This window comes from Branchiostoma belcheri, unplaced genomic scaffold (assembly GCF_001625305.1).
Source record: "Branchiostoma belcheri isolate BF01 breed outbred unplaced genomic scaffold, Haploidv18h27 scaffold38, whole genome shotgun sequence".
NCBI classification, from domain to species: Eukaryota; Metazoa; Chordata; class Leptocardii; order Amphioxiformes; family Branchiostomatidae; genus Branchiostoma; species Branchiostoma belcheri.
In genome coordinates this window covers 510,048-532,058 of record NW_017803998.1, presented here as the reverse complement: position 1 = coordinate 532,058, position 22,011 = coordinate 510,048, and the positions used below count along the sequence as shown (strand labels likewise).

The 22,011-nt window shown below is 39.9% G+C and overlaps 3 protein-coding genes across 6 annotated transcripts; 2 read left to right on the top strand and 1 right to left on the bottom strand.

Moving 5' to 3' along the window:
- Positions 1–2,018: 2,018 nt before the first annotated feature.
- On the top strand, positions 2,019–4,005 carry LOC109476519 (leucine-rich repeat and transmembrane domain-containing protein 2-like). The gene has a single exon (XM_019777500.1). It carries the CDS (start codon positions 2,028–2,030, stop codon positions 3,618–3,620), a length of 1,593 nt encoding a protein of 530 aa, XP_019633059.1. The 5' UTR covers positions 2,019–2,027; the 3' UTR covers positions 3,621–4,005.
- Positions 4,006–4,406: 401 nt separating this feature from the next.
- LOC109476506 (aldehyde dehydrogenase family 16 member A1-like) lies at positions 4,407–21,899 on the bottom strand. 3 transcript variants are annotated; one of them, XM_019777475.1, is made up of 18 exons: positions 21,776–21,899; positions 20,727–20,829; positions 20,297–20,423; positions 19,649–19,827; positions 18,706–18,873; positions 18,039–18,133; positions 17,621–17,773; positions 16,199–16,396; positions 15,717–15,821; positions 15,404–15,529; positions 14,811–14,927; positions 9,055–9,224; positions 8,203–8,370; positions 7,489–7,644; positions 7,310–7,358; positions 6,327–6,512; positions 5,756–5,881; positions 4,407–5,311 (listed from the first exon to the last, which is right to left on the bottom strand). In XM_019777475.1, exons 1-18 carry the CDS (start codon positions 21,878–21,880, stop codon positions 5,138–5,140), a joined length of 2,505 nt encoding a protein of 834 aa, XP_019633034.1. In that variant the 5' UTR covers positions 21,881–21,899; the 3' UTR covers positions 4,407–5,137. The 3 variants fall into 3 exon arrangements, with proteins under 3 accessions (XP_019633034.1, XP_019633033.1, XP_019633035.1); XM_019777474.1 differs by lacking the exon at positions 7,310–7,358 and having other exon boundaries at positions 7,440–7,644; XM_019777476.1 differs by lacking the exons at positions 4,407–5,311; positions 5,756–5,881; positions 6,327–6,512; positions 7,310–7,358 and adding an exon at positions 7,144–7,228.
- LOC109476534 lies at positions 10,027–14,210 on the top strand. 2 transcript variants are annotated; one of them, XM_019777517.1, is made up of 3 exons: positions 10,027–10,392; positions 10,803–10,925; positions 11,628–14,210. In XM_019777517.1, the coding sequence occupies exon 3, from the start codon at positions 11,644–11,646 to the stop codon at positions 12,829–12,831; it is 1,188 nt and encodes a 395-aa protein (XP_019633076.1). In that variant the 5' UTR covers positions 10,027–10,392; positions 10,803–10,925; positions 11,628–11,643; the 3' UTR covers positions 12,832–14,210. The 2 variants fall into 2 exon arrangements, with proteins under 2 accessions (XP_019633076.1, XP_019633077.1); XM_019777518.1 differs by lacking the exon at positions 10,803–10,925.
- Positions 21,900–22,011: the final 112 nt, after the last annotated feature.

Genomic DNA, 22,011 nt, shown 5'->3' with positions numbered 1-22,011 from the left:
GGGATAAAGATGAAAAATACCTTACTTACATGTACGTAGACCTCTTGTGCCTACAGGCACTTTGGGCAGCAAATTTCCATCTTAAACAACTATCAGCTGCTGTCTCCCTTCTGCCAATGGTATGTTGGCTATTTGCAAATACAAATACCATAAGATACTACACTATACTACATTTGTTTTTGTACCCTGACAAAATCAATATAATTGTCGTCAGTAACAATTTGATGTACTCTCTGCTCTATGTACATAACTTGCTTGTAGAGAGGAGTTAATAAAAATGTAAGATGATGTTTCAACTGGGCTTTGCTGTCATTATACATTACATTACATTACACAGTCATACGTTTTATTGATGTATAATAATCTCTAGGTTTTCATCAGCTTTCTGACCGGTGAGTCAGTTCCTTTTTGAGTCGGAGAATAGTTTAATCTATAATATGTAATCTACTAACTCATTGTGTGGCTGAGCCTGTATGCCGTAATCTCGTTAAACCACGCGAGAGTACGTCCTAAAATTGTAGTATTATAATAAACTAGAGCTTCAAGAACGAATCAAAGTACTATATTGTGCTCCCTTGAAAGTAGAGGGAATCACATTTTTAGATGATCTTAGTAAAGTAGCTAATCATTAAGAAAAAGCAAACAATGAACACGAAAACAATGACACAATGTATTCAACCATTTACATTTGAACATGTACGTAGCTCAATTTGGTAAAAGCTTTGCACACAAACAAAGCGCAAAGATATTTGACCCTTAAAAAATACAAATCCCTCTCTGATAGAATTTTAAAGGCCTCCAATGCAATTTTAGCGTCTTTTTATTTTCGGGGTACCACCCATAAATAGCTAGAACCAGCCTACGATACAAAACAAACAACATTTTTTTTCTGTCACTAACATTGCGCTTTTGCTTGAATTACCTTTAATTAGAATGCAATGGGAGAGAATTGATTCAACTTACTACATAAAAAGAATGACCAGAAAGTTAACTTTGAAAATCCAGTTTTGCCATGGGATGCCTTTTAATTGAAACATTGAAAGGACGTGAACACTGGCACAGCCCCAAGGGTCATGGCACATGAACTCTGCGCATACATTACGTCATCGGGAAATGGACTTTACCCTTAATGAAATAAGACACACCACACACTTGGTCTTATATCTTTTTACCTTTGAGTACCAGTGCAGGTATTTCTCTTGAGGGAAAGAGTTTCGTTCTTGCTCACTCCTTGCTTTGGAAGGTGAAGATTTAAAAGGTAGGTTGCATCTTTATTTTCTTTATATACTAGTAGTTGTAACAACGATCACAAACAACGTCATGCAAGGTCCACTACTGATCATTTCATACTACGTTCCATATCGCCCATGTAACGTTATTTAGTTTCCTGTACACAGAGTTTGCAAAGCTTGGTTAGCAAAGGGCCTGACACTAGTGCTACTGGAAATTGTAGTTATCGATCTTACTACAACTGCTTCAAAAAGCGTAAGAAATTTAATATGGGATCATATCTTCGCATTTTCTGTAGCAAAATTACCCACTTACGCTAGCTGGCTACCTCCCAGACGTGAGGACATGCATGGTAGAGCGCTGAGGTCTAGAAAATCTCTCAGTTTAAGTGCAAACATCTAGGTTTAGAAACAGCACGATATCGTTCCTTGTAAGCTACTGGATGGCTAACCTCGCCCGCTATTCTGTATATATTTGTGGTATCAATTTGTATCTTTTTATCGTCAAATATGCCCTAATTCAGTGATTGTAACTGCAATGGCATATTATCTGTTATTTTGTTTTATTGAAATAAGCTGTTACTCATCTTACGTAGGTATTAGAAAACGGAGAAGGGAGACAATGTATGAATTCCGTTAAAGTTCAAGGAGGCCTACAGTTACCTACAGTTACTTTGCTATTTGTGTGGGCGGGAGCGATATTCAAATATATATACTCATTGGCACCCACACCTTGACTGAATGCATTGTTTGATCACGTTTACTTTGCTTTCAGTTTGGACTCCGGCAAACGTAACAATGTCGGGTCTTTCTGTGCTGGTGGCAGCGGCTCTGTGTTTTCTTCGCATCGACGTGACGCAGGGACAATACACGGCCTGCTTTCGCGGAGACAACCCGCTTTGTGTCTGTACTCTGACTCCCGAGTCGCAGTTCGAAGTAGACTGCAGCTTCAAAAACATCATGGCGGCCATTGACGGTATTCCTAACACCACAGTCTCACTTGATCTTAGCGGCAACATGCTCCAAGACATCCCGTTGGGTTTCTTGCGAAATCTTTCCGTCTTGAAACTTCTCAACGTCGAGAACAACGCCTTGGTTGTTTTAAAAAACGACACCTTCGTCGGTCTGAGGAATCTTACGAGTTTGTTTCTTGGTGGAAATGACCTGATTGACATTGAGAAAGATGCGTTTAAAAGTGTTTCGCGCCTGCAACAGCTTCGCTTGAACAACAACAAACTCACAATCATCACTAACGGAACATTTGATGGTTTGACAAATCTGAATTCGCTAAATCTTGCTAGCAATCAGCTGGAAAACATTGAACCACATGTATTACATGGATTGCAACGTCTGAAATATCTTGACCTATCTTACAACAAACTAAGTACGTTGAAGGAAAGTGTTTTTGCTTCGTCAATGGTTTCGTATTTGGACCTTTCCTACAACCGTTTCGCTGATGTTCCGTGTAAAGTTTTGCCTCCACAGATAGTGACTTTGAAGTTATCCCACAATGCCATCACTGACATCCAGAGCAACTGCTTTGAAAAGTTGGAAGAACTTCGCTCAGTGTGGATTGATGGAAACGCTATCAAAACATTGACATGCGACACCTTTCCTTCGCTTGTAGAACTGCATGTGTCTGGAAACCCATGGTACTGCGACTGCTCTTTGGTACATGCGAAGATCTGTCTAGCGCACAGTCTTCAGGATACCCTAGTATGTAGGCAACCCCTGCTCTACAGTGGAGTAGATATTGAAGAGTTTTCGACCCAAATGTTTGACAACTGTAGCGTCTACACAACGTCAGTTTCGTCCACTGAGTTGGAGCAAACGTCCTTGCCGTTCACAGAGAATCCGCTAGGAGCGCTCTTCTCAACGGTGAAGTTCATCAACGTTACATCTGAAGACTGTGACAAAAACTGCCTAAAGACGAAGTACGTTGGACTTGTCGTTCTTGTTGGCGTTGGCTGTTCCGTAATTACGTTGATCTCAACGTGTATATTCTTCTTCCTTTGCATAAGGAACAAGAGCAAGAAGAAACAAAGACGACGATCTAAGTTAAACAGTGATTCCGCTGAAACAAGTGGTAACCGAATCTCCGAGATGATTCCAATGATTAGCGTGGCAGAAGCGCCATCCGGCGACCATGATAGGGACTACAACCAAGAACAGGAGACGTTTCTCGGTACCTTCCAGAAAAAGAATTCCAAACCCCAAAAAGATCAGCCATCAGCTGCTGTTCAAGAAAATGATAGTAACGAGGGATATGCGCACCCCCAGCCTGCAGTGGTTCAGTCCGACCAAGGCCAAGCTACAAGGTCAATGACCCCTGACAACCACTACATGCGGGTGACCATAGACTTTGATTCAAATGATGCAATAAACCTTTAAAAGATTTTAATCTAAAATAGTTAATTAGACACTCTAAAATAGTTAATTAGACACTTGACACCAATGGCAGGCTTTTATCTATAACTATTTTGGAAGATTCTAAAAATATACGACGATGACGTTACCAGAATACAACAAAGTTATTAGGTGACGTCAGATTGTTTTTTGTTTGTCTTTAAGTTTAAGTTTCATAAATGCTTTTCATAGCTTGTGCAGTGTTTTTGGTTGGCTTATAACTTACTGCAAGTTTTCAGCACTCAAGAATAAAGTTTTGCCATCAATGTTTGCATACATTGTTCTGTTAAAGTATGTCTTGACTTATCTGTAGTGATGTTTATTTTTGCAATGTTAATGTTTGCAACCATTAAAAGTGTGAAAAAATCAATTTTTCTGAAGGAAAGACAAAGATATCTTATTTAAAAGTAGAAGCAAAGGAAATGCATTATGTTTACCTTCGCATGGTCTGGTCTAAGAAACTGCTCTGTTTATTCTTACTCAAACACATTGATAATACTAGTATATGGTGACCAGCCTCTCCAACTCTTGCTACATAATGTAACACAACACCACATGGTGTCTGCTACAGCATCAGTTACCATGGTGACAGCCTAGCCTTTGGTTCAGGTCATTGACCTTTCGTGTTTAATTTAGAGAAGAAGAAGAAACTTGAGCAAAAACAATATGTTTCCTTCAATAAAGGTAAACATAGTACACAGTACAAACAACACTCAATGTCTTTCTCATCTCATTCAAAGACATTCTAATAGAATTAGGGTGTTCTATTGATCATATTCCATACGAGATTTATTCAATTATTGTTTTTATCCACTTTAGTCACACCTATTCAGTGTCATCTTTCAATTGATAAAAAAACTGCTTGCAGTTCCACACAAACCTGATAAATGTCAAAAATAGATCAATTTTACATCTTTTTGGAAGACAATTGAGGTCCATGCCTGATACAAAATTTACAGTGATCACCATGTGATATATGTATAATTATATAGAACACTTACAGCAGAAAGTACCAAGCCAATTTGGGCATAGAAAACAGATGTTTTGGAAGACATTTGAATTCCATGTCTATGTCATCATTATTTCTAAACCACCAAGTGACAAATATGACATTGAGGTATCAAAAAGTACCAGCATCATTAGCTAATCTTCATAATCTTATTACAAATCTCTTGAGTTTTAAAAGAATTAGACTTGTGACATCATAATAATTCCTGACGAAATGCTTACCAAGCACACTAACATTTACTACAAATTATCATATTAATCTATTTTGCACAAAATACTTGTTAGCAAATTTTTAACAACAAAATGAGGTACGTGTATGTATACTATTCATTGTGAAGAAAAGAAAATATGCAAACAGTGCCTATTTAAGATAAAAGTTACAAACAATACTGACAGAGTTTGATAGTATAATGTATCGTACTACTATCTACAAAACACAATGTATTACAGTTGATGCTACAAACAATAAAACTGATATGCAAATGAGCTGTCAATCAATTAGCAAAGATGTCTCCCATTGGCAGCCAGATGTTCTTGGCCTGGGTGGCGTGATACAGAAACTCCTCCCCCTGGCCCTGCTGGGCGTCTGTCCAGTCACGAGCTATCCCATAATCCACCCAGGTACGCTTCAGGTTCTCCGCAGAGGTCCACTCTACGAACTTTGACCCCTGTTGGAGCAAGGTACAAATCTAATAGAGTAACTCTTAAAACAGTATGACATTGTATTTAAATTAGATCAATATTGTTTTACATACTGATTTAGGCTCAGAAAAACATAGGTGGTTGAGTGTGCTAGTGAATGAGTGAGTGAGAATGAGTGAGTGAGTGAGTGAGTGAGTGAGTGAATGAGTGAGTGAGTGAAGTTTTGTACAGGTACATGACTTTGTGTGCGACCGTGTCATATTCATGATCAATGTACGACCTTGCCAAAACTGTGATGAGTATGCTTGAATATGTAGTAACGTCAAAATCATTGTATTTTTTTACTCAAATAAAATGCTGCAAAGAAAGCAAATTCTTAACCCCTATCCTTGCTACCTACCCTACAAACTATTTCAGATTTGGTAACAAAAGTCTACCTCGGCAGTGAGAAGGTTTAAGTTTTAGCTCACCTCAGCAGAGCCGAAGTACCACATGGCCTGTATGTCCTGATGCTCCACCAGGTACTTGGTGATGTGGTCCCTGTCTCCTGTCAGGATGTTCACAACGCCCCCTGGCAGGTCAGATGTGTCAAACACCTGCAGACAGACAAATCAATACATGTACATGTGTTCATGCATCACTTCAGAAAGTAATTTGTAGGCAGCCGCCCAAAATCATTGTCATTCCTACTCAGTACATTAGCTGTAGCATGTAACTGTCCGTAATCAGCTCTGAGAATTTAATGTAATTCGTAATTGGCAACAAAAAGTTTGTGTAATTCGGAGGCACTACCCCCTCCCCCATGCATGCCCTCATATACATGTAGGTACAACGGTAAAGTAAAAAATTGGATATGAGTGCTAATTCAGCTTATTTTACAACTGCTAAGGACATTGTGCTGTATTTACATTTTGCAATCATGCTCTTGTTTTCCTTAATGTATTCATCCCTATAAAATCAAGGAGTGAAATCACTCACTGACTCACTCTCTCCCCTTGAGTGAAATATTGCTTAATTGAACAGAATATTGTGACAGTTTACCTGGTAGAAGTCCAAGGCACTGAGCGGATGTTTCTGACTGGGTACGACAATCATGGCGTTCCCACGGACCACGGCGGGCGCAAACAGCGACACGAACCCCAGCAGTGGGTACTCCTCAGGACAGGCTATACCGATCACTCCCATTGGCTCATGGATCTTTGCTGTGACTCCATATAAGGTCGTTTCCTATTGGTGGAGATGGAGCAGTAGTTATTAACCTTATCTCTACTGCCTAACCAATAGAGAATTGGTACCGAAGTGGCTACTTCAGTGTGCTGAAGGTTAACGCAAGTTACATGCAGCTTTTTGTGTGTTGGAACAAAGTTATCTATTAGGAACTCTGTACCATCTGAAACACAAAAAACTTTCAAGCTAACGTATGCTACATGTACAATCATGTAGGGTAGGATAACCCTCAGAGTCAGAGTATGTACATGTATAAGTGTAAGACTAGGTTTAATCATTGGTTTTTGGCACTTACTGTCCAAAACCCTGATTATACAGATTTCATCATATGAGAAATGGGTTAAGAAGCATGATATTAATAATAATTTGTGACAGTACCATCTCCTATCATTGTTTACATACTGCGCAAGTAACTATTTGGTAAAAAATGTTACATTAGCTAAAAGTGACAATCTAAATTTTGTATTATACACCCACCACCTCCCAAATTTTGCCTGAACTTGACTTGTCTAATTCTTACCTGCACAGTCCCTCCATACTTGTCACAGTAGGCTCCCCAGTAGAACAGCCTGTGTACTGCCAGGTACACTTCTCTCCTACAGTCCTCCTCTATCCTTACACCTATACTAACTCCCCTAAACCTTACCTAAACATCCCCAAACCTTACCTGCACAGTCCCTCCATACTTGTCACAGTAGGCTCCCCAGTAGAACAGCCTGTGTACAGCCAGGTCCACTTCTCTCCTACAGTCCTCCTCTATCCTTACACCTACATGTACTAACTCCCCCAAACCTTACCTGCACAGTCCCCCCATACTTGTCACAGTAGGCTCCCCAGTAGAACAGCCTGTGTACAGCCAGGTCCACTTCTCTCCTACAGTCCTCCTCTATCCTTACACCTACATGAACTAACCCCCCCAAACCTTACCTGCACAGTTCCTCCATACTTGTCACAGTAGGCTCCCCAGTAGAACAGCCTCTGTACTGCCAGGTCCACTTCTCTCCTACAGTCCTCCTCACTGCGGCCAGTCATCAGCTGTAACTGCTGAGTGAATTCCTGTCGGCGGATCTCCAAGTTCTCCGCCATGTAGTACACAATCTGGGCACGGTTGTGGGCTGCACGCTTCCCCCAACTGACAGAAAATATTGAAAAAGTTACACACACGGTATCAGACTATTCTAAAGTTATGCAAATCTTGCAAGTACAAGAGCAAAAAACCTTGAGGCCTCATTAAGACTAGATACAATGTAGTACTACAATCATGTAGTAAACTACAACTGACATTACTGTATGTAGCATAAACAGTCATGTACAAATGTACTAATTGAGTCAAACCTGTACAACTACATGTACAAGTGACGACCCCTACATACATTTGTATGGACTAGTCTGGAGTCCAGTCTTGTCAGCAGATCTTATGGGAAAAGCTATTATAAACAAGGCTGGACTGCTGGCTACATAAGGACAACCTGGCCAATATGACTACTTTCTGGTGGTACCTTGACGCTATTTGTCTTTACTTTTCACAACCATTGAGAATTGATTGACTCATGTCAGTAGTCAAGAGATCGGTCTTCTTGGTCAGTTATAACTGCACAAATACACCCCTATGCAGAAATTGTGAAAAAAAGTGCCACACCACTACCTGTAAATATAAGACTGTCACCGTTAATTTTCAAACCAAAGTTACCCAGGAGCAGCCTTGTGTGCTGCCTCCACAGCGTTCCTGACATCCTTCCTGTTGGCCTCACCCACCAGCGCCAGTACCCTCCCCTCCTGACCAATCACAGGCCGCGAGTACTGCCCATCCGGCCTCTTCTGACCTCCGCCGTAGTACAGTTTGTATGTCCGGTCAATCCTGTACAACATAACACTGTAGACTGTCAAATCTGTACTGTATGTTGAATGCAATAATGCACAGTCATGCATGAATAAATGGTCTACATGTATAATATTGACAAAAATGTTCAGATTTCTAATTCTGATGTCACAGTAGCAGAAAGGGTTTTAGAGTTGATTGAAAGATGTAGAACAAGTACACATGTATTATGTTGTCACAAAAAGACATAATCTAAAATTCCATATAAAGCATTTTTTAAATAAATTATCATAATGACAAAAAATGTTTCCAATACACATGTACATGTACATCGTGGGGGAATCTAAAGACCTAAAAATGTCCAAAACTGTTGTTAAATTGGACAACACACAATGTCATGTAGGAAACATCTTTTCTAACATAGATTTTTCATACACTTAAACATTTAGTACTAGTCTGATAGGATCAAATGAACATATCTCCCAGAAATTGACCGTTCACAAATTAAAAGTAAAGTAAGGAACTTTCATTGAGCCATCCATGCTTCAACAATGTGCAATGAAGAACACAAGTACAAATAATGTACACTCTAACAATAAATGATTTAGAAAAAGAAGAAATGATATCAGTATAGATTAATGTTTGCACATCAAAGAGAAACACTATTCTAGACATACATGTATGCATAGACCCAGGTACTAGTACAATGTATCTAAACCTTACCCTGGTACTATAGCTCCATCTGATGTCAGACTTTTGTCTCCGACTGTACCACTGCCAGGCATGGGGGGTACGGTAGCTCCGTACTTGGCAGCAAACGTCGTGTAGTTGATTTCACCACAGTTGGGCCGAGGTCTGTCCTGCCAGGCAGGCTTGGCATACTCATACAGACCCTGAAAAGTAATAAAAACACACAAGTCACGTTATTAAAAATATCTTTTATTTTCTTGCAAGGTTCTGAGTATGTGACATTGTGTAAGTTGTACAATACATTTGGGTGGAGGTGATGTGAACACAGTTATTGAAGGGCAACACCAAATAACCACAGATTATTGGCACAATGTCACAATAATATTCTAATTGAATTTTCCAAATTTACTGTGCCTTTTAAAACTAAACAAGTGTTATCTGCTTTGGTCAATGAGTCAGAGTACTTAAAGCATGACATTGTCATTTACAAAATGTACAGTGCACAGTCAGTGACAACATTCCATGATTAGTCATGTATAAAGGAGTGGGAAGTGCCTGGAGCAAATTTCGTGAGTAAGTTCAGTGTGTTACGGTTAAATCTATACAGTTTACCGGCTGTTGATAGTATTTTCCATTTAGGCCACACCAATTCAATTTGTTGGTTCTCGGATTTTTTCAGGAAAAATATGAAGCGACAGGGCGAAAAAAATAAAAATAAAAACAAATCTAGGCATCCTATTATAGCCCCAAATGCTACGATAGGAGGTATGAAGTCAACACAAAAGGCTGGTTCAAAATTTAAACAATGAATTTTGAACTTCTAATGATACCACTGCATTGAAAGATGGAATAACTGTAATGACTAGGAAGAAAAGGACTGTTTTCAACTGTTCAGGGCAAAATATGAGCATTTTGCAGTTGATTCTGTAATTTTTTTTTGCAAATCAGGAAAAAATGAAGAGGCGAATCCGAGAACCAACAAAATTAAATTGGTGTGGCCTTACTACTGATTTACATGGTACTCATTACAAACAAGTTATAAAGCTACATAGGAAACAGCTAAAAGTCCGCCCTAGCCTTAAACAATGAACAGAGCCGCCATTTTTTTCTGCCGCTGCCACGCCAAGGGGTGGATTGCCTAACCGAATGCAACACAATAACATATGACGTCAAGGCAGAATTTGGCGTCGGTGATTGGTTTGCAGTCTGACGTCATGACAACAACGCATGCGCCCTACTATCACAGGAAAATTCCGTTGAGGAAGAAAGCATTGAGACTGACGCCAGACGGACAAGTACCAGATCAGTCACCTGTTTTTCTGGTCATATCCAGTCCATTGTTGGTCTTTGACAGATTATTTCTTCAGAAAGGTGAGTTAACATTATAACAGGGAAGTATATTTCCTCCCCAGCTCTGAGCGAAAATTCTGTAACAGTAACTCATACTTAGGGCTTCCACTGTCCATGACACTCAAACATGTTATGGCTACATTTACAATCAGTAAAGAACATGGTCAAATTAATAACATTACGTACTAAGCTTCCAAGTTATAAAGTTAACACTGCCAGCAGAATAAGATCAAAGTGTGTTCTAGAGTCAAACAATGAACAGAGCCGCCATTTTGTTGCTTCCCCCTTAGACAAATATGATTACTCAAAGACAGAAATGGTTCCGCAACCAATCGTTGCACAATAACATATGACGTCAATGCAGACTTTAGCTATCATGATTGGTTACAGTGCAGTGTCATGACAACAGCGCATGCGTCCTTTTATCACAGGAAAATTCTGTTGACCAAGAAAGCGTCGTGACAGACAGACAAGCACAGGGCAGTACGGGCCAGCTTCAGATCAGTCACCTTTTTCTGGTCCTATCCAGTTCATTGTTGGTCTTTAACAGAAAGGTAAGATATGACAGGTAAAACATGTTTCAACAGCATTAAAAGGAAGCAGAAATTTTGTGGGGTTATGTTTACTTACAGTCAGCAGGAAGTCATGGGACTCAAATATTTAAGGCAGGGTTTGGTCAACAAAAAAAAGGTTAAACTGTGCTAATCAGCACTTGCAGGATTTCTATGTGGAAGAATGTAGATTTGGCCAGTAACTGTTACAATGTAGAAATTTATGGAAAAATATTTTGAGAGTGAAGGCTACAATATGCCGTAACATTATACATTACTGTACAGCTAGTATAAATATTTGACTTGGATAAGACAGTGGAACCTTTTCTGCGCAAAGTCTACCTTGGACTTAAAACCAATACCCAACAAGCGACAAATGAATGCAAACATGCTGGTGATTGTTGAAAAGCGCCCTTTTAGAAGGGAGTACAAAAAGTGTTTTTCAATGACATTTCATTAACAGACTCACAGATTCTAGTTTACTTGGCACCTGAGAATCCCAGAACCAGTCTGTTTTAAAGGCAGTCTCAAGGGTGGAAATGTGTCACTGTACATGACACAGTAAGCAGGAATCTGCATCTCATGTAAAACAAGGGGCTGCAACAGTTACTGTTTTTTGCAGACTTGTTTAAAGGGGATTGATGAAGCGGCTTCATCTTTTGTTGATTTAAAATAAATTATGAGATGAATCCTTTACCTTTTCAGAAGGTCATATAGAAGTATGGCAGCTGCATCACAAATACATGTACAGGGGCCTCAGTATCATGGAGCGACTACAGTGCAAGCAAGAAAACGGCAGTTGATACTGCAACTGCCAAATGAGTCACCTCATCATAAAACAAGACCCAGGACAGAAACAGCAGACTTCAGAAAATTCTGTCAAGATCTTGGCTTCCAGGAAAAATTTCCTGACGATATTCTGTTCATGCCAGAAGAGGTTAGAGGACACCAAACAAGAGAAGAATGGATTCTTCAACTGATGCAGGAAAAGTATGAGGAGAGACTAAGTGAGAATGACAGTATGACAAGTCTCACTTTTGATTCTCTAGCAGCATTAGGGTTCTCTTATGATAAGATACAGGCCATATTGGGTAGAATCCCACAGCGGCTCAGGCCCTATGAGGAGACAATTTATTGGGCACAGCAAATTGTAAGTGATGACCTCTTCCATATGCAGAATGAGTGTCCAATATATCCTTTTAATGATGCATCCTCGTACAAAGTCACTTCATGGCCAAATCAACATGAGAAAACTGAAGTTTCTACTCAAGACTTAACATTTGTCAATATGCCCGGGTTTAGCCGTGGGTCCAGGAGTGTAGGGAATAGCATTAAGAATCTGACAGGCTTTCCTAAAGCTGGGCCTGGTGAGTTGATGCTATATCATGCTACATCACATGATTCAGTAGCTCATATTCTTAAATATGGAGTTGACCTAGAAAAGGGAAAGAAACCCAGTGACTTTAGCAATGGTTACAGTTTCTACCTAGATCCTGATGTGGATAGCTGTTATGACTTTGCAGGTCGTATCAAAAGTGCAAAGGCTGTTTTGGTTTTCAAGGTGACTGAGGAAGATTTCACTAGTACTGATAACACATTGAACTTGTGTGATGCTAAGCACAAGGGTCTTTGGCAAGAGGTAGTCAAGAGACACAGGCAGCCTGCTGGGGTCCCTAAAGCAGTGAAGAAGCTACAGGAAGAGTTTGGTTTGTCTAAGCCTTACAGGAATTATGATGTGGTGTTTGGGCCATGGTGCAAAAATATTGATGAGGTTATGAGGCCAAAGATGCCACAGCTGCCTAAACCAAACGAACACCAAGTCCAGTACATGGTTCAAAGTCAGGAATTAGCTGATAAACTGAATCAGTCCCTGAAATGTGTTTTGTTTTTCCCTAAGAGTAAGAAGTAGTTGCACTGACCCAAGTAATGACAATATTGTACATGTACCATAGCCAATAAGTACAATGTACTTTCCATTGGCAGTGATTAAATTGGAATAGAATCAGATGTACAAGTAGTAATGTACATAATGCAGGGCTTGAAATTCATTTTTGAGAATAGGTGCACCCAACCTGAAAAATACATTGTACATGTATCATATTGTATTCATTATTGATGTGTTTTTATATCATATGTTATCATTATTAGTCCGGGGTTGGATGTGTTGTTGGTGATACTGTGGTTGACCACTTAATGTACGCGGACGATATTTGTTTGATCTGTCCTTCTGTGAGGGCCCTACAGAAACTAATTGACATTTGTGAGCACGCGGGAACGGACATCGACATGTTATTTAACGATAAGAAAACAATGTGTATGTATTTCCCATGTTGCCGATTCCGCCTGCACGGCCCACCTCCCCAACTGAAGTTGTACGGCTCCACATTAGCATATGTTTCAACTGCCAATTACCTTGGGTATTACATTACCCCTGACCTGTCAGATGATTCAGCCATCCGGTGCCAGGTTAGAAGATTTTACTCTAGAGCAAACTTTCTACTTCGTAGGTTCCACTACAGTTCAGTTGAGGTGAAATGGATTCTTTTTAATAGCCATTGCACCCCTATGTATTGCTCTCAGATATGGGCAGATTATAGTGTGGGCATGATTTCTGGATTGCGAGTGGCGTACCACAGCGCCTTGAAGCTGTTACTCTCTGTTAGCAGAAGCACTAGCAACAGCCAGTTATTTGCCAACCTCGGAATCGACACTTTTGACGCTAGACGTAGGAAACAATTGTATTCTTTTGTCACTCGGCTACTTCATAGTGACAATACGATCATCTCTACGCTAGTTCACTCTGACGGCTATTACCTCAGCACATTCTGGAGGCACTACATTAACCTAGTTTTTAAGTTGTTTATTTTCTCTAGGTATAGTTTGATTATCGTGGTATTAGTTATTGTATTTGTTACCACGCCTCCATTTCTTCTTGTCTGTCTGTTCTCGATGTGATATGGGCCAGATGGCCTGAATTAAAGAACAAATATAAATAAATTATTAATAGTAAGGTTGTGAAATTACCTTTTAGTTATTACAGTACCACAAAATCTTCATGTAACCTACATGACACTGTCTTATACATGTATCAGGTATACAACATGACTACCTGTATACATGTGTACATGTACAGTTGTCATGTAGCACAAAGCCTAGAAGAATTGTACATAATTATGAGTGCTTTACAATGTTCAGTGAATTGTTTGTTAGAATAGACTGTCAGTTAAACCTGCCTGGTTGTGGGAACTTTATACTTTGATTACTTTGTAATAAAGCTTCTGAATCCGTTATGTCTGATAACATTGTAATTTGTTTTATATCATATCCGGGCCGCGATAACGTTCGATAACGGGTTCCAGACTGGGCCGTACTGTACGGTACGGCCCGGTCCGGAACCCGTTATCGAACGCTTCCATGGCTTCCATAAAACCATTCGAACGCGTTTCGCCCTAACCGCGTGTGCCCTTTCAAAAATTCGAATACAGAATCCGGACGTTGGAATTGATGTTGTTACATTTTAGGGACAAGTGGCATCAACTTTTGGCTCATCTTGAATTGAAAGGCGTGTTTCCTTGGGTGGGTATGACATAAATAAAATACAACACGGTGTATTCCGCATCGCCCTCGGCCCCGGCCCTCCCGCGAGTCGGATCGCCCGACGGCCTCGGGCGATACGGAATACCCCGTGTTGTATTCTATATAATTTTGCTTGAATTCATATATTCACAGGGGTTTTGAACAGTAGCATCTTATAGTATATGTGTTTCATGGTATTCAGGCAATGATACCTTGAAATTATCATCATCATGCTCTTCCTTGAAATTTTACTGATACATGTTGTAATACAAATAACCCAAACGTAAAGTGAAGTAAATCAAAGATACTGACCTCTTTACCCCCATCTCGTCCGTACCCACTCTCCTTGTAGCCTCCGAACCCAGCCGCTGCATCAAACATGTTGTGACAGTTCACCCACACAGCGCCTGCTTTCAGGCTAACTGCAGCCTGGGGTTACAGACAAAATACATCATCAATACATACATAACCTGTCTCCATATATATATAAATATATATATAGCTACTATACACACTGGGGTAATGAAGTCAGGTTCCTCATTGACCAAGTTGGACTGAAAACCTTTCTCACATTTCAACGACTGTTCATTTTTTTTCAACACCATCTATCAAACAATGAACTTAATGTTACTAGATTACATTATTATTATTATTACATCAATCAATCAAGCCGCAAGCATCAGGGTAGATGCATGGCGGCTGTAGCCATGTCCCTCCAGGATTATTACATACAATCACAAAAATTTCTTCTATGGCTCTGTAAAAAGAACATATAACTTAATTTTTGTAAAAATAATTAAATTTTTGGACCTTATACCTTATCCAAATTATTCCTTTCATGTAGACTAGACCTTTCTGCATGGTTTCACAGTCACAATAGACTTAAGAATGACGGAATGACTGACCTCCAGTCCCAGAGGAATAGACTCTGTCCAGACGCTGGCGCCCAGCCCGTAGTTAGTGTTGTTACCCAGGGCGATGGCCTCCTTAGCAGTACGGAATGGCAGGGCTACCAACACTGGGCCAAAAATCTAATTGAAGTAATGTAAATTAATTAAAAGCTACAACAACATTTAATTTATCTTTCAAATGCTTGCCGTTTACACAGTATTCACTTGTTAAGTTGTGAGAATATCAAAAAAGAAAACGATGTAAACCAATTAGTTAAAGCATGCTTAAGGCTTATTGTGATGACCAAATCAAAAAAGGTAACAATACCTCTTCTCTGACGACCCTCGACACAGTCTGCACATTAGTGATGAGGGTGGGAGGGTAGAAAAACCCCTTGTCATGTTTGGGGAAACTGGCTGATACCTGGTGAACCTAGAAAATAAAGATAGCATATTTTGTTTGTTTACCTTCAGTAAGGCAGCATCTTTACTACCGGTATACTACATGTAATAGGGCGAGTGACTAATAATGCTCAATATTACATTCTGTCTCAAACTTGGCCTCTACATGTGTATTACTAGCTTCAGTTTCAGAGAGTTTCATACATTGCTATGTCCCACTGCAGTACCATAACAAGCTGCTAGGTGGCCCAAAATCTAATCATTTGGAAGACCTAACCATGTAGTACCAAATATGATTACAAACCATCAAAGCCTTCTCGGGTTATGCTGTTCCCCCACACAAACACACAGACAGACACACCGCCCAGAAAACATAACCTTCTTCGCAAAGGTAACAAACAAACAAACCTCAGCCCCTTCCTTCCTGGCCTCCTCCACATACTCTTTTATAGTTTTCATCTGACTTTCGTCCACCAGAGCTCCCATGTCGATACACTTGTCCAGACTGTCCCCGACCCTCAGGTGGTTCATACGAGACTTCAGCTTAGTGATGAAGGGGTTAAACACAGACTCCTGGACAAGCAGCCGGGACCCTGCACTGCACACCTGGGAATTGGAGGTTGAGATCATAACTCTAGCCTTTACACTGCCAAAGTAGCTTTTGGTTAAGTAGTAAAGAGAGGGTTAAGTAGAAACCCTTGGAGGGACATGAACTTTTCTCAGTGATGTATAACAAACAGTTGTGGCGAGCTAACTTTGTATGCTCCACCTCTCAGTTCAGTTCAGTTCATCCTTCAATCAGGTGACACGATGTACTGCCTCCACAAGTTCCTGTCGCGCATGACAGAGGACAGTTCAGCACCGCCCAGCCCTATGTCCCCCTCTATCACCTTCTTCAGAGTTAAAGAAGGGCGACCGCGTCTCCGCTTTTCTGTTGGTGACCAGAGAAGTACCAACCCTGCCATTTCGTCGTGTCGCATGACATGGCCAGCCAGCGACAGCCTACGGTTGCGGATGACTGTTGTAATCCGAGGCATATTTCCATAAAGTTGGTTGTTGGTCACGTGACTCCTCCATGAAATGTTAAGGGCTGCACGAAGCAGGCGGGTGTAGTTCCCATCCAGAAGTTTACACAAGGATGCTGTCAGAGACCACGAGTCAGCTCCGTAGAGCAGGATTGACTCAACGCAGGTTTTAAAGACTTTTAGCTTGGTAGAGTTGGCTATTGGGGATTTCCACACTTTTGTTAGGGCATTAGAAGCCCCCCAAGCTTGCCCAATCCTACATTTCACATCATGGACTGTGTTACCATAACTGCCAAGGTATTTAAAGTCATCCACTTGCTCAATAGTAGAGCCATCACTAGACAGCAGGCCCCAGGCCTTGCTGTCTAGTGATGGCTCTACTATTGAGCTCCACCTCTACTATGGAGGATGAATGATGATGATGATGATAAGTAGAAACAAGTCATGAAAAACTGTGTGAAATCTTTCAGGGCAGGGGGGCAAAATGTTTTTGCGAATTGTTTTGTATTCCTACCGTCAATGTTTTTATACTTCATCATCTGCAATACACTACAAGGTTGGTACATATGAAGATAGTTACTGAACCAAATATCAGTTGTTGTAGAAATGTGTTTAAAGATAACTTATTGCTATCTAAGTAATGTACTGTAATTTTGATGGTGTCAATGTAAGGATTGTAAAAAGACTTACAATGCAGTTCTTGCAAAGAAAAAAAATAAAACAACAAATTGCCTCATTTGTAGACTGAAATATTTTGAATTCATTGTTGCTGAACATCCGAAATGGAAACAGAAATTTTACGAACCTGTCCCTGGTTGAACCAGATGGCGTCCACCACCCCCTCCACAGCACTGTCCAGGTCTGCTGAGTCAAACACCACGATGGGAGACTTCCCTCCCAGCTCCAGGGACAACTTCTTACCTGTACCTGCTACCGCACGCCTCAGCAGCTGTCCAACCTTTCAAACAAAGTTAAGGAGGTTAATGGACAAAGTCCCAAGCTCAGACATTTAGCCTTGTATGATATCTATGAGGAAACTTTGTGCTTGATTAACAGAAACTAGACAACAGTTTCTCCCATACTTTTTCCCTCACTAAATTGTACTAAATTGTACAACAGACAGCATATTAGCATTATTGTATTACCAACACACAGTTGTATACTGGTAATTGCCAATTGGCAAATTCAGTGGAATAAAGTATCATCAAATTTGTAAAACTCACCTCCGTTGAGCCAGTAAAGCCAACTTTATCCACATCAGGGTGACAGGCCAGTTTACTCCCAAACCTGCCGTTACCTGTCACAACGTTAAACACACCTGCAAGTACAACAGAACATTGTGTTACTGAGACTACTGGCCAACTGTGCACACTGCTCAAAAACTGGAGAAATTCTGCAATGTAAAAGGAACGATTGGCTATCAGTGCAGCCATGGAAATTATCTGCAACACTAAGGAAGAGTTTTGCTGGATCGGTCTGATCCTAGGGGTATGGGTGTAGAAACTACTGTTAATTTCACAAGATAGTTGTTATGATAGCAAATTCAGCACCAAGGAGAAAGCACATGATCACTGTAATACACTACTATGGGTCATTATGCTAAGTATTGACATATACACACTCTACGAACTGTCCTCTCAATGTAATTGAAAAGACCTTGACTGTGCCAGTAGTAATATCTTAACAACTGTGTAATAGAACAGATTATAATTAATGTTACAGTAATGGTATTGAAATTGAAATTGAAAATTAATTAATTCATCAATAGTTAGATCAGAATGTGCCCCCACCCCCACATCTGAAAAAGGGGAAAAGTATGTAAGATCTTTCGACAGAAGAAATAAAGAATGGAACAACAAAGCACATCTTCTGATCTAAATCTTTACATACCTGGAGGGAGCCCAGCTTCAGCGCAGATCTCGGCTAACATGAGAGCAGACATCCGTGTGTATGTGGCAGGTTTGAGGACCACAGTGTTCCCCATGGCCAGCGCAGGGCAAACCTTCCACGTCAGCAACATCAGGGGGAAGTTCCACGGAACAATCGCTCCAACAACACCTGAGGAAAAAAGGAAATCAGAGATGGCAGACTTCATCCTTTACATGTAAGTGCCCTCTGGTAGACATGCAGTATACAGCAATAAATAAACTTGAAACTTGTACAAAATTACACACACAGACAAGCCAGAAGTAATATACTTCAACCCAAAATGTGATGACAAGGGAACAATGTTTGCCAGAGAAATTCCCTCCCAGAGTCTGATTACATCATTCTGTGCAAGCCATGGGTACATTGTATCCCTGGACCTGTTTTTGTTTAGCTATAAAGTCACAGCGCCCTCTGGTGAAATGATACTGAATTGCAGCTTGATGAACATAAAAAAGGAAGCTTCAAGTTCAAGCATTTCTGAGCAATTGCTCATATTTTATATCAAATATTAAATAGACTAAGTTTACTTTTACTTTACCTAATATAGCTATATACATTTGGTACTAATGAAAATGTACTCATTGTTTTACCATTTACAGTGTAAATCAGAAAAATTTCAAACAAGACTACTTGAATAAGAAGGTTCTTTATTCAACAATTGATTTCTTGGTGACTGTCTGCTACCTCATCAGAGCAACAATGAAGAAGGCAACAATGAATAAGTGACAGATGATCACCAAAACGCTGGGTGTTGTACTGGTTGTTGAATATACATGTAGAACCTTCCTGTGTGTGTGAGTCCAATACAGTCCTCTGATATTACCTGATATTACCGGGTATTCACAAAAGATATACCTGAAGTTTTTGTAACTGCAAGATAAAATGTTTGAATACTGTTTCTCACCTATAGGTTTCCACCCCTGCATCTCGGTGTCCATGAGCTGCGCCCAGCCGGCGTGGTGGTAGAAGTGTCGCACCACCAGAGGGACGTCCGCGTCACGAGACTCACGGAACGGCTTCCCGTTATCCAGGCTCTCCATAACCGTCAGGATTCGCTGGTGCTTCTGCACATTACGAGCAATACTGTAGGGAAAAATTCAATCTTTTAATAATGCCAATCAATCAATTAAAGGAAGTGCGGTACAACAAGTTACTTTCTGTCATTTCTGATGAAGATTTTCAAATAAAAAGTCAAAACCGGTAAACTAAGTCTCAGCCGTCATCCTTCTGACAAATCTCTGACTAAATCAATTAGATGATTGAAGGTGAAAAAAACACCAACTGCATATTAACAATATCATTTAATCCAAGTGCTTTCATGTGAATTCAGTCACTGAGTCAGGCTAGCTATAGGAGCAATCTCAATTTTTTGTAAATGTTCTATTTTTTTTTGCTTTTCATGCCCTATTGCAGTATTTCCTACATACCTTATTGGTGAAAGTTTTTTGACTCACTTTGTAAATTTTCATTTATACATTATTAATAAACAGACTGATACAACATGTACGTTAACAGCACAGAGGAAATGATGTGAGATCTCCCACTGGTTTACCTGTACAGGTAGCGAGCCCTGACATGACAGGGTAGTGTGCTCCATGACTCAAACGCCTTCCTCGCTGCCCCCACGGCCAACTCTACATCCTCATCCTCACCCTGGATTGTTGTAGCCAGAACTTCACCTGTATATCATTATAAGTGCATTATAAAAAAAATAATAATAGTGAACATTTTGTACAGTACAGCCTGCTTATAATTGTACATTGTGCATCAACTGTTTACTTGCAACTTTGGAAAATTATGTCCCCTCCCTTAAATTAGTCTGAGAACACAGAAATTACTAGCATTAACTGTTGTGTTGAGGTGGACACAATAGATACAGACAAGGCTAAATCTCAGGCTATTAATAAGATACAATACATGTATAAAGCATGTATAAAGTTGTAGCAAAAAGGCCAGAAAAAATAATACTTTTATAACAATACCTGTAGCAGGACATTTAGTCTGGTAAGTCTTCCTCCCCTCTGGTTTTACCCACTTCCCATTGATGAAGTGACCAAAGCTGCGGTCATGTTTATCCAACCAAGCCTGAAAAAAGGAACAAAATACTGTGATGATTATATCACCGGTATATATCCCACCTACTTCTCCAAAACTTTTTTCTTTCTTTTTAAAGATTGTCTTTGCTTCTAGATCTGTCTTTTAAGTCTTTTTTATTAAGAACGTATTTTGAAAACAGCAGCAACTAAGACCATGTAAGCTACATGAATATAAACAGCTGGAATTTATTGCTCTGAGAATGCAAACACACTTATCAACTGGACTGAAGAGGGCCATTAAGTTTTAAATCATTTTACTAGTATTTGAACAGAGTTTATCAGAACACACATTGCATTGTAATAAGAACACATGTCAGTCTGCCAATAATGAAAACTATGGAGTTTGGATTCAAATATTGTTGACACAAGAATCACTGTAAATATTTGAACTGAACTTTCTCCCTTAAGAAAGTCAATATTACTTTCACCTTTTTCATACTACTTTTAAATAAACACATATTCACTGACCATTTGGCACATTTATGATCTTCATGTAATCAATGCATGGTAATTTGCCATCGAAAATTGTTTTAATGGGTGGAAAATAGAGCCAATTTGTAATTCGTACTTGACTGTTTGAGGCAGAAAATACTCAAGGACGCTCTAAAACTCCACCCCCTAAAACTTGTAGATGCCAAATGCTGACTATGCATTTCCAAACTTTATAAAACTACGCATCCTGCAGTTACCGAGTTGATAGTAAATTTGTATTTATCATAGGCTGTTAGACATCAGATCTGGGCTAGATATAAAGCTGTAAGGACAAAATCAATTCGGAATATCACGACATTTTTCAGAAGTGAGCAAACAAAAGTTCGTAGAGACCAAAGTTCACTCACTTCCGGGTATGACGTCACAAACTTTCTCTGCTACTATATTTACCCAAGAACCCTTGCAAGCTTTACTTTAAGTATCTCTTAATTTTCTTCACTCACCCTTACGACGTCTGGACTTTCCGGAGCCGGTCCGTAGTCCATAGACTCGAAGATTTCGGGGACAGACTCGCCCGTGGCCCGCACGTTTCCAGTAGTGGCAGCCATCTTCACCTAGATTAAAGTCACATGACAATCCTGACCATTCCATTACGTAAAAGGTAAAATATGATTCTATTAACTTCTTCGTTATCCTTTACTAAAACGTGAAGGATTATAAACAATGCTGTAATAATAAT

Coding starts and splice junctions, on each gene's coding strand:
- LOC109476519 (XM_019777500.1), top strand. CDS start 2,028: ATGTCGGGTCTTTCTGTGCTGGTGGCAGCGGCTCTGTGTTTTCTTCGC.
- LOC109476534 (XM_019777518.1), top strand. CDS start 11,644: ATGGCAGCTGCATCACAAATACATGTACAGGGGCCTCAGTATCATGGA.
- LOC109476506 (XM_019777474.1), bottom strand. CDS start 21,880: ATGGCTGCCACTACTGGAAACGTGCGGGCCACGGGCGAGTCTGTCCCC. Junction 14,928..15,403: donor CTATTCCTCTGGGACTGGAG/GTCAGTCATTCC, acceptor CTGTAACCCCAG/GCTGCAGTTAGCCTGAAAGC. Junction 5,312..5,755: donor GGTACTTCGGCTCTGCTGAG/GTGAGCTAAAAC, acceptor TTGCTCCAACAG/GGGTCAAAGTTCGTAGAGTG.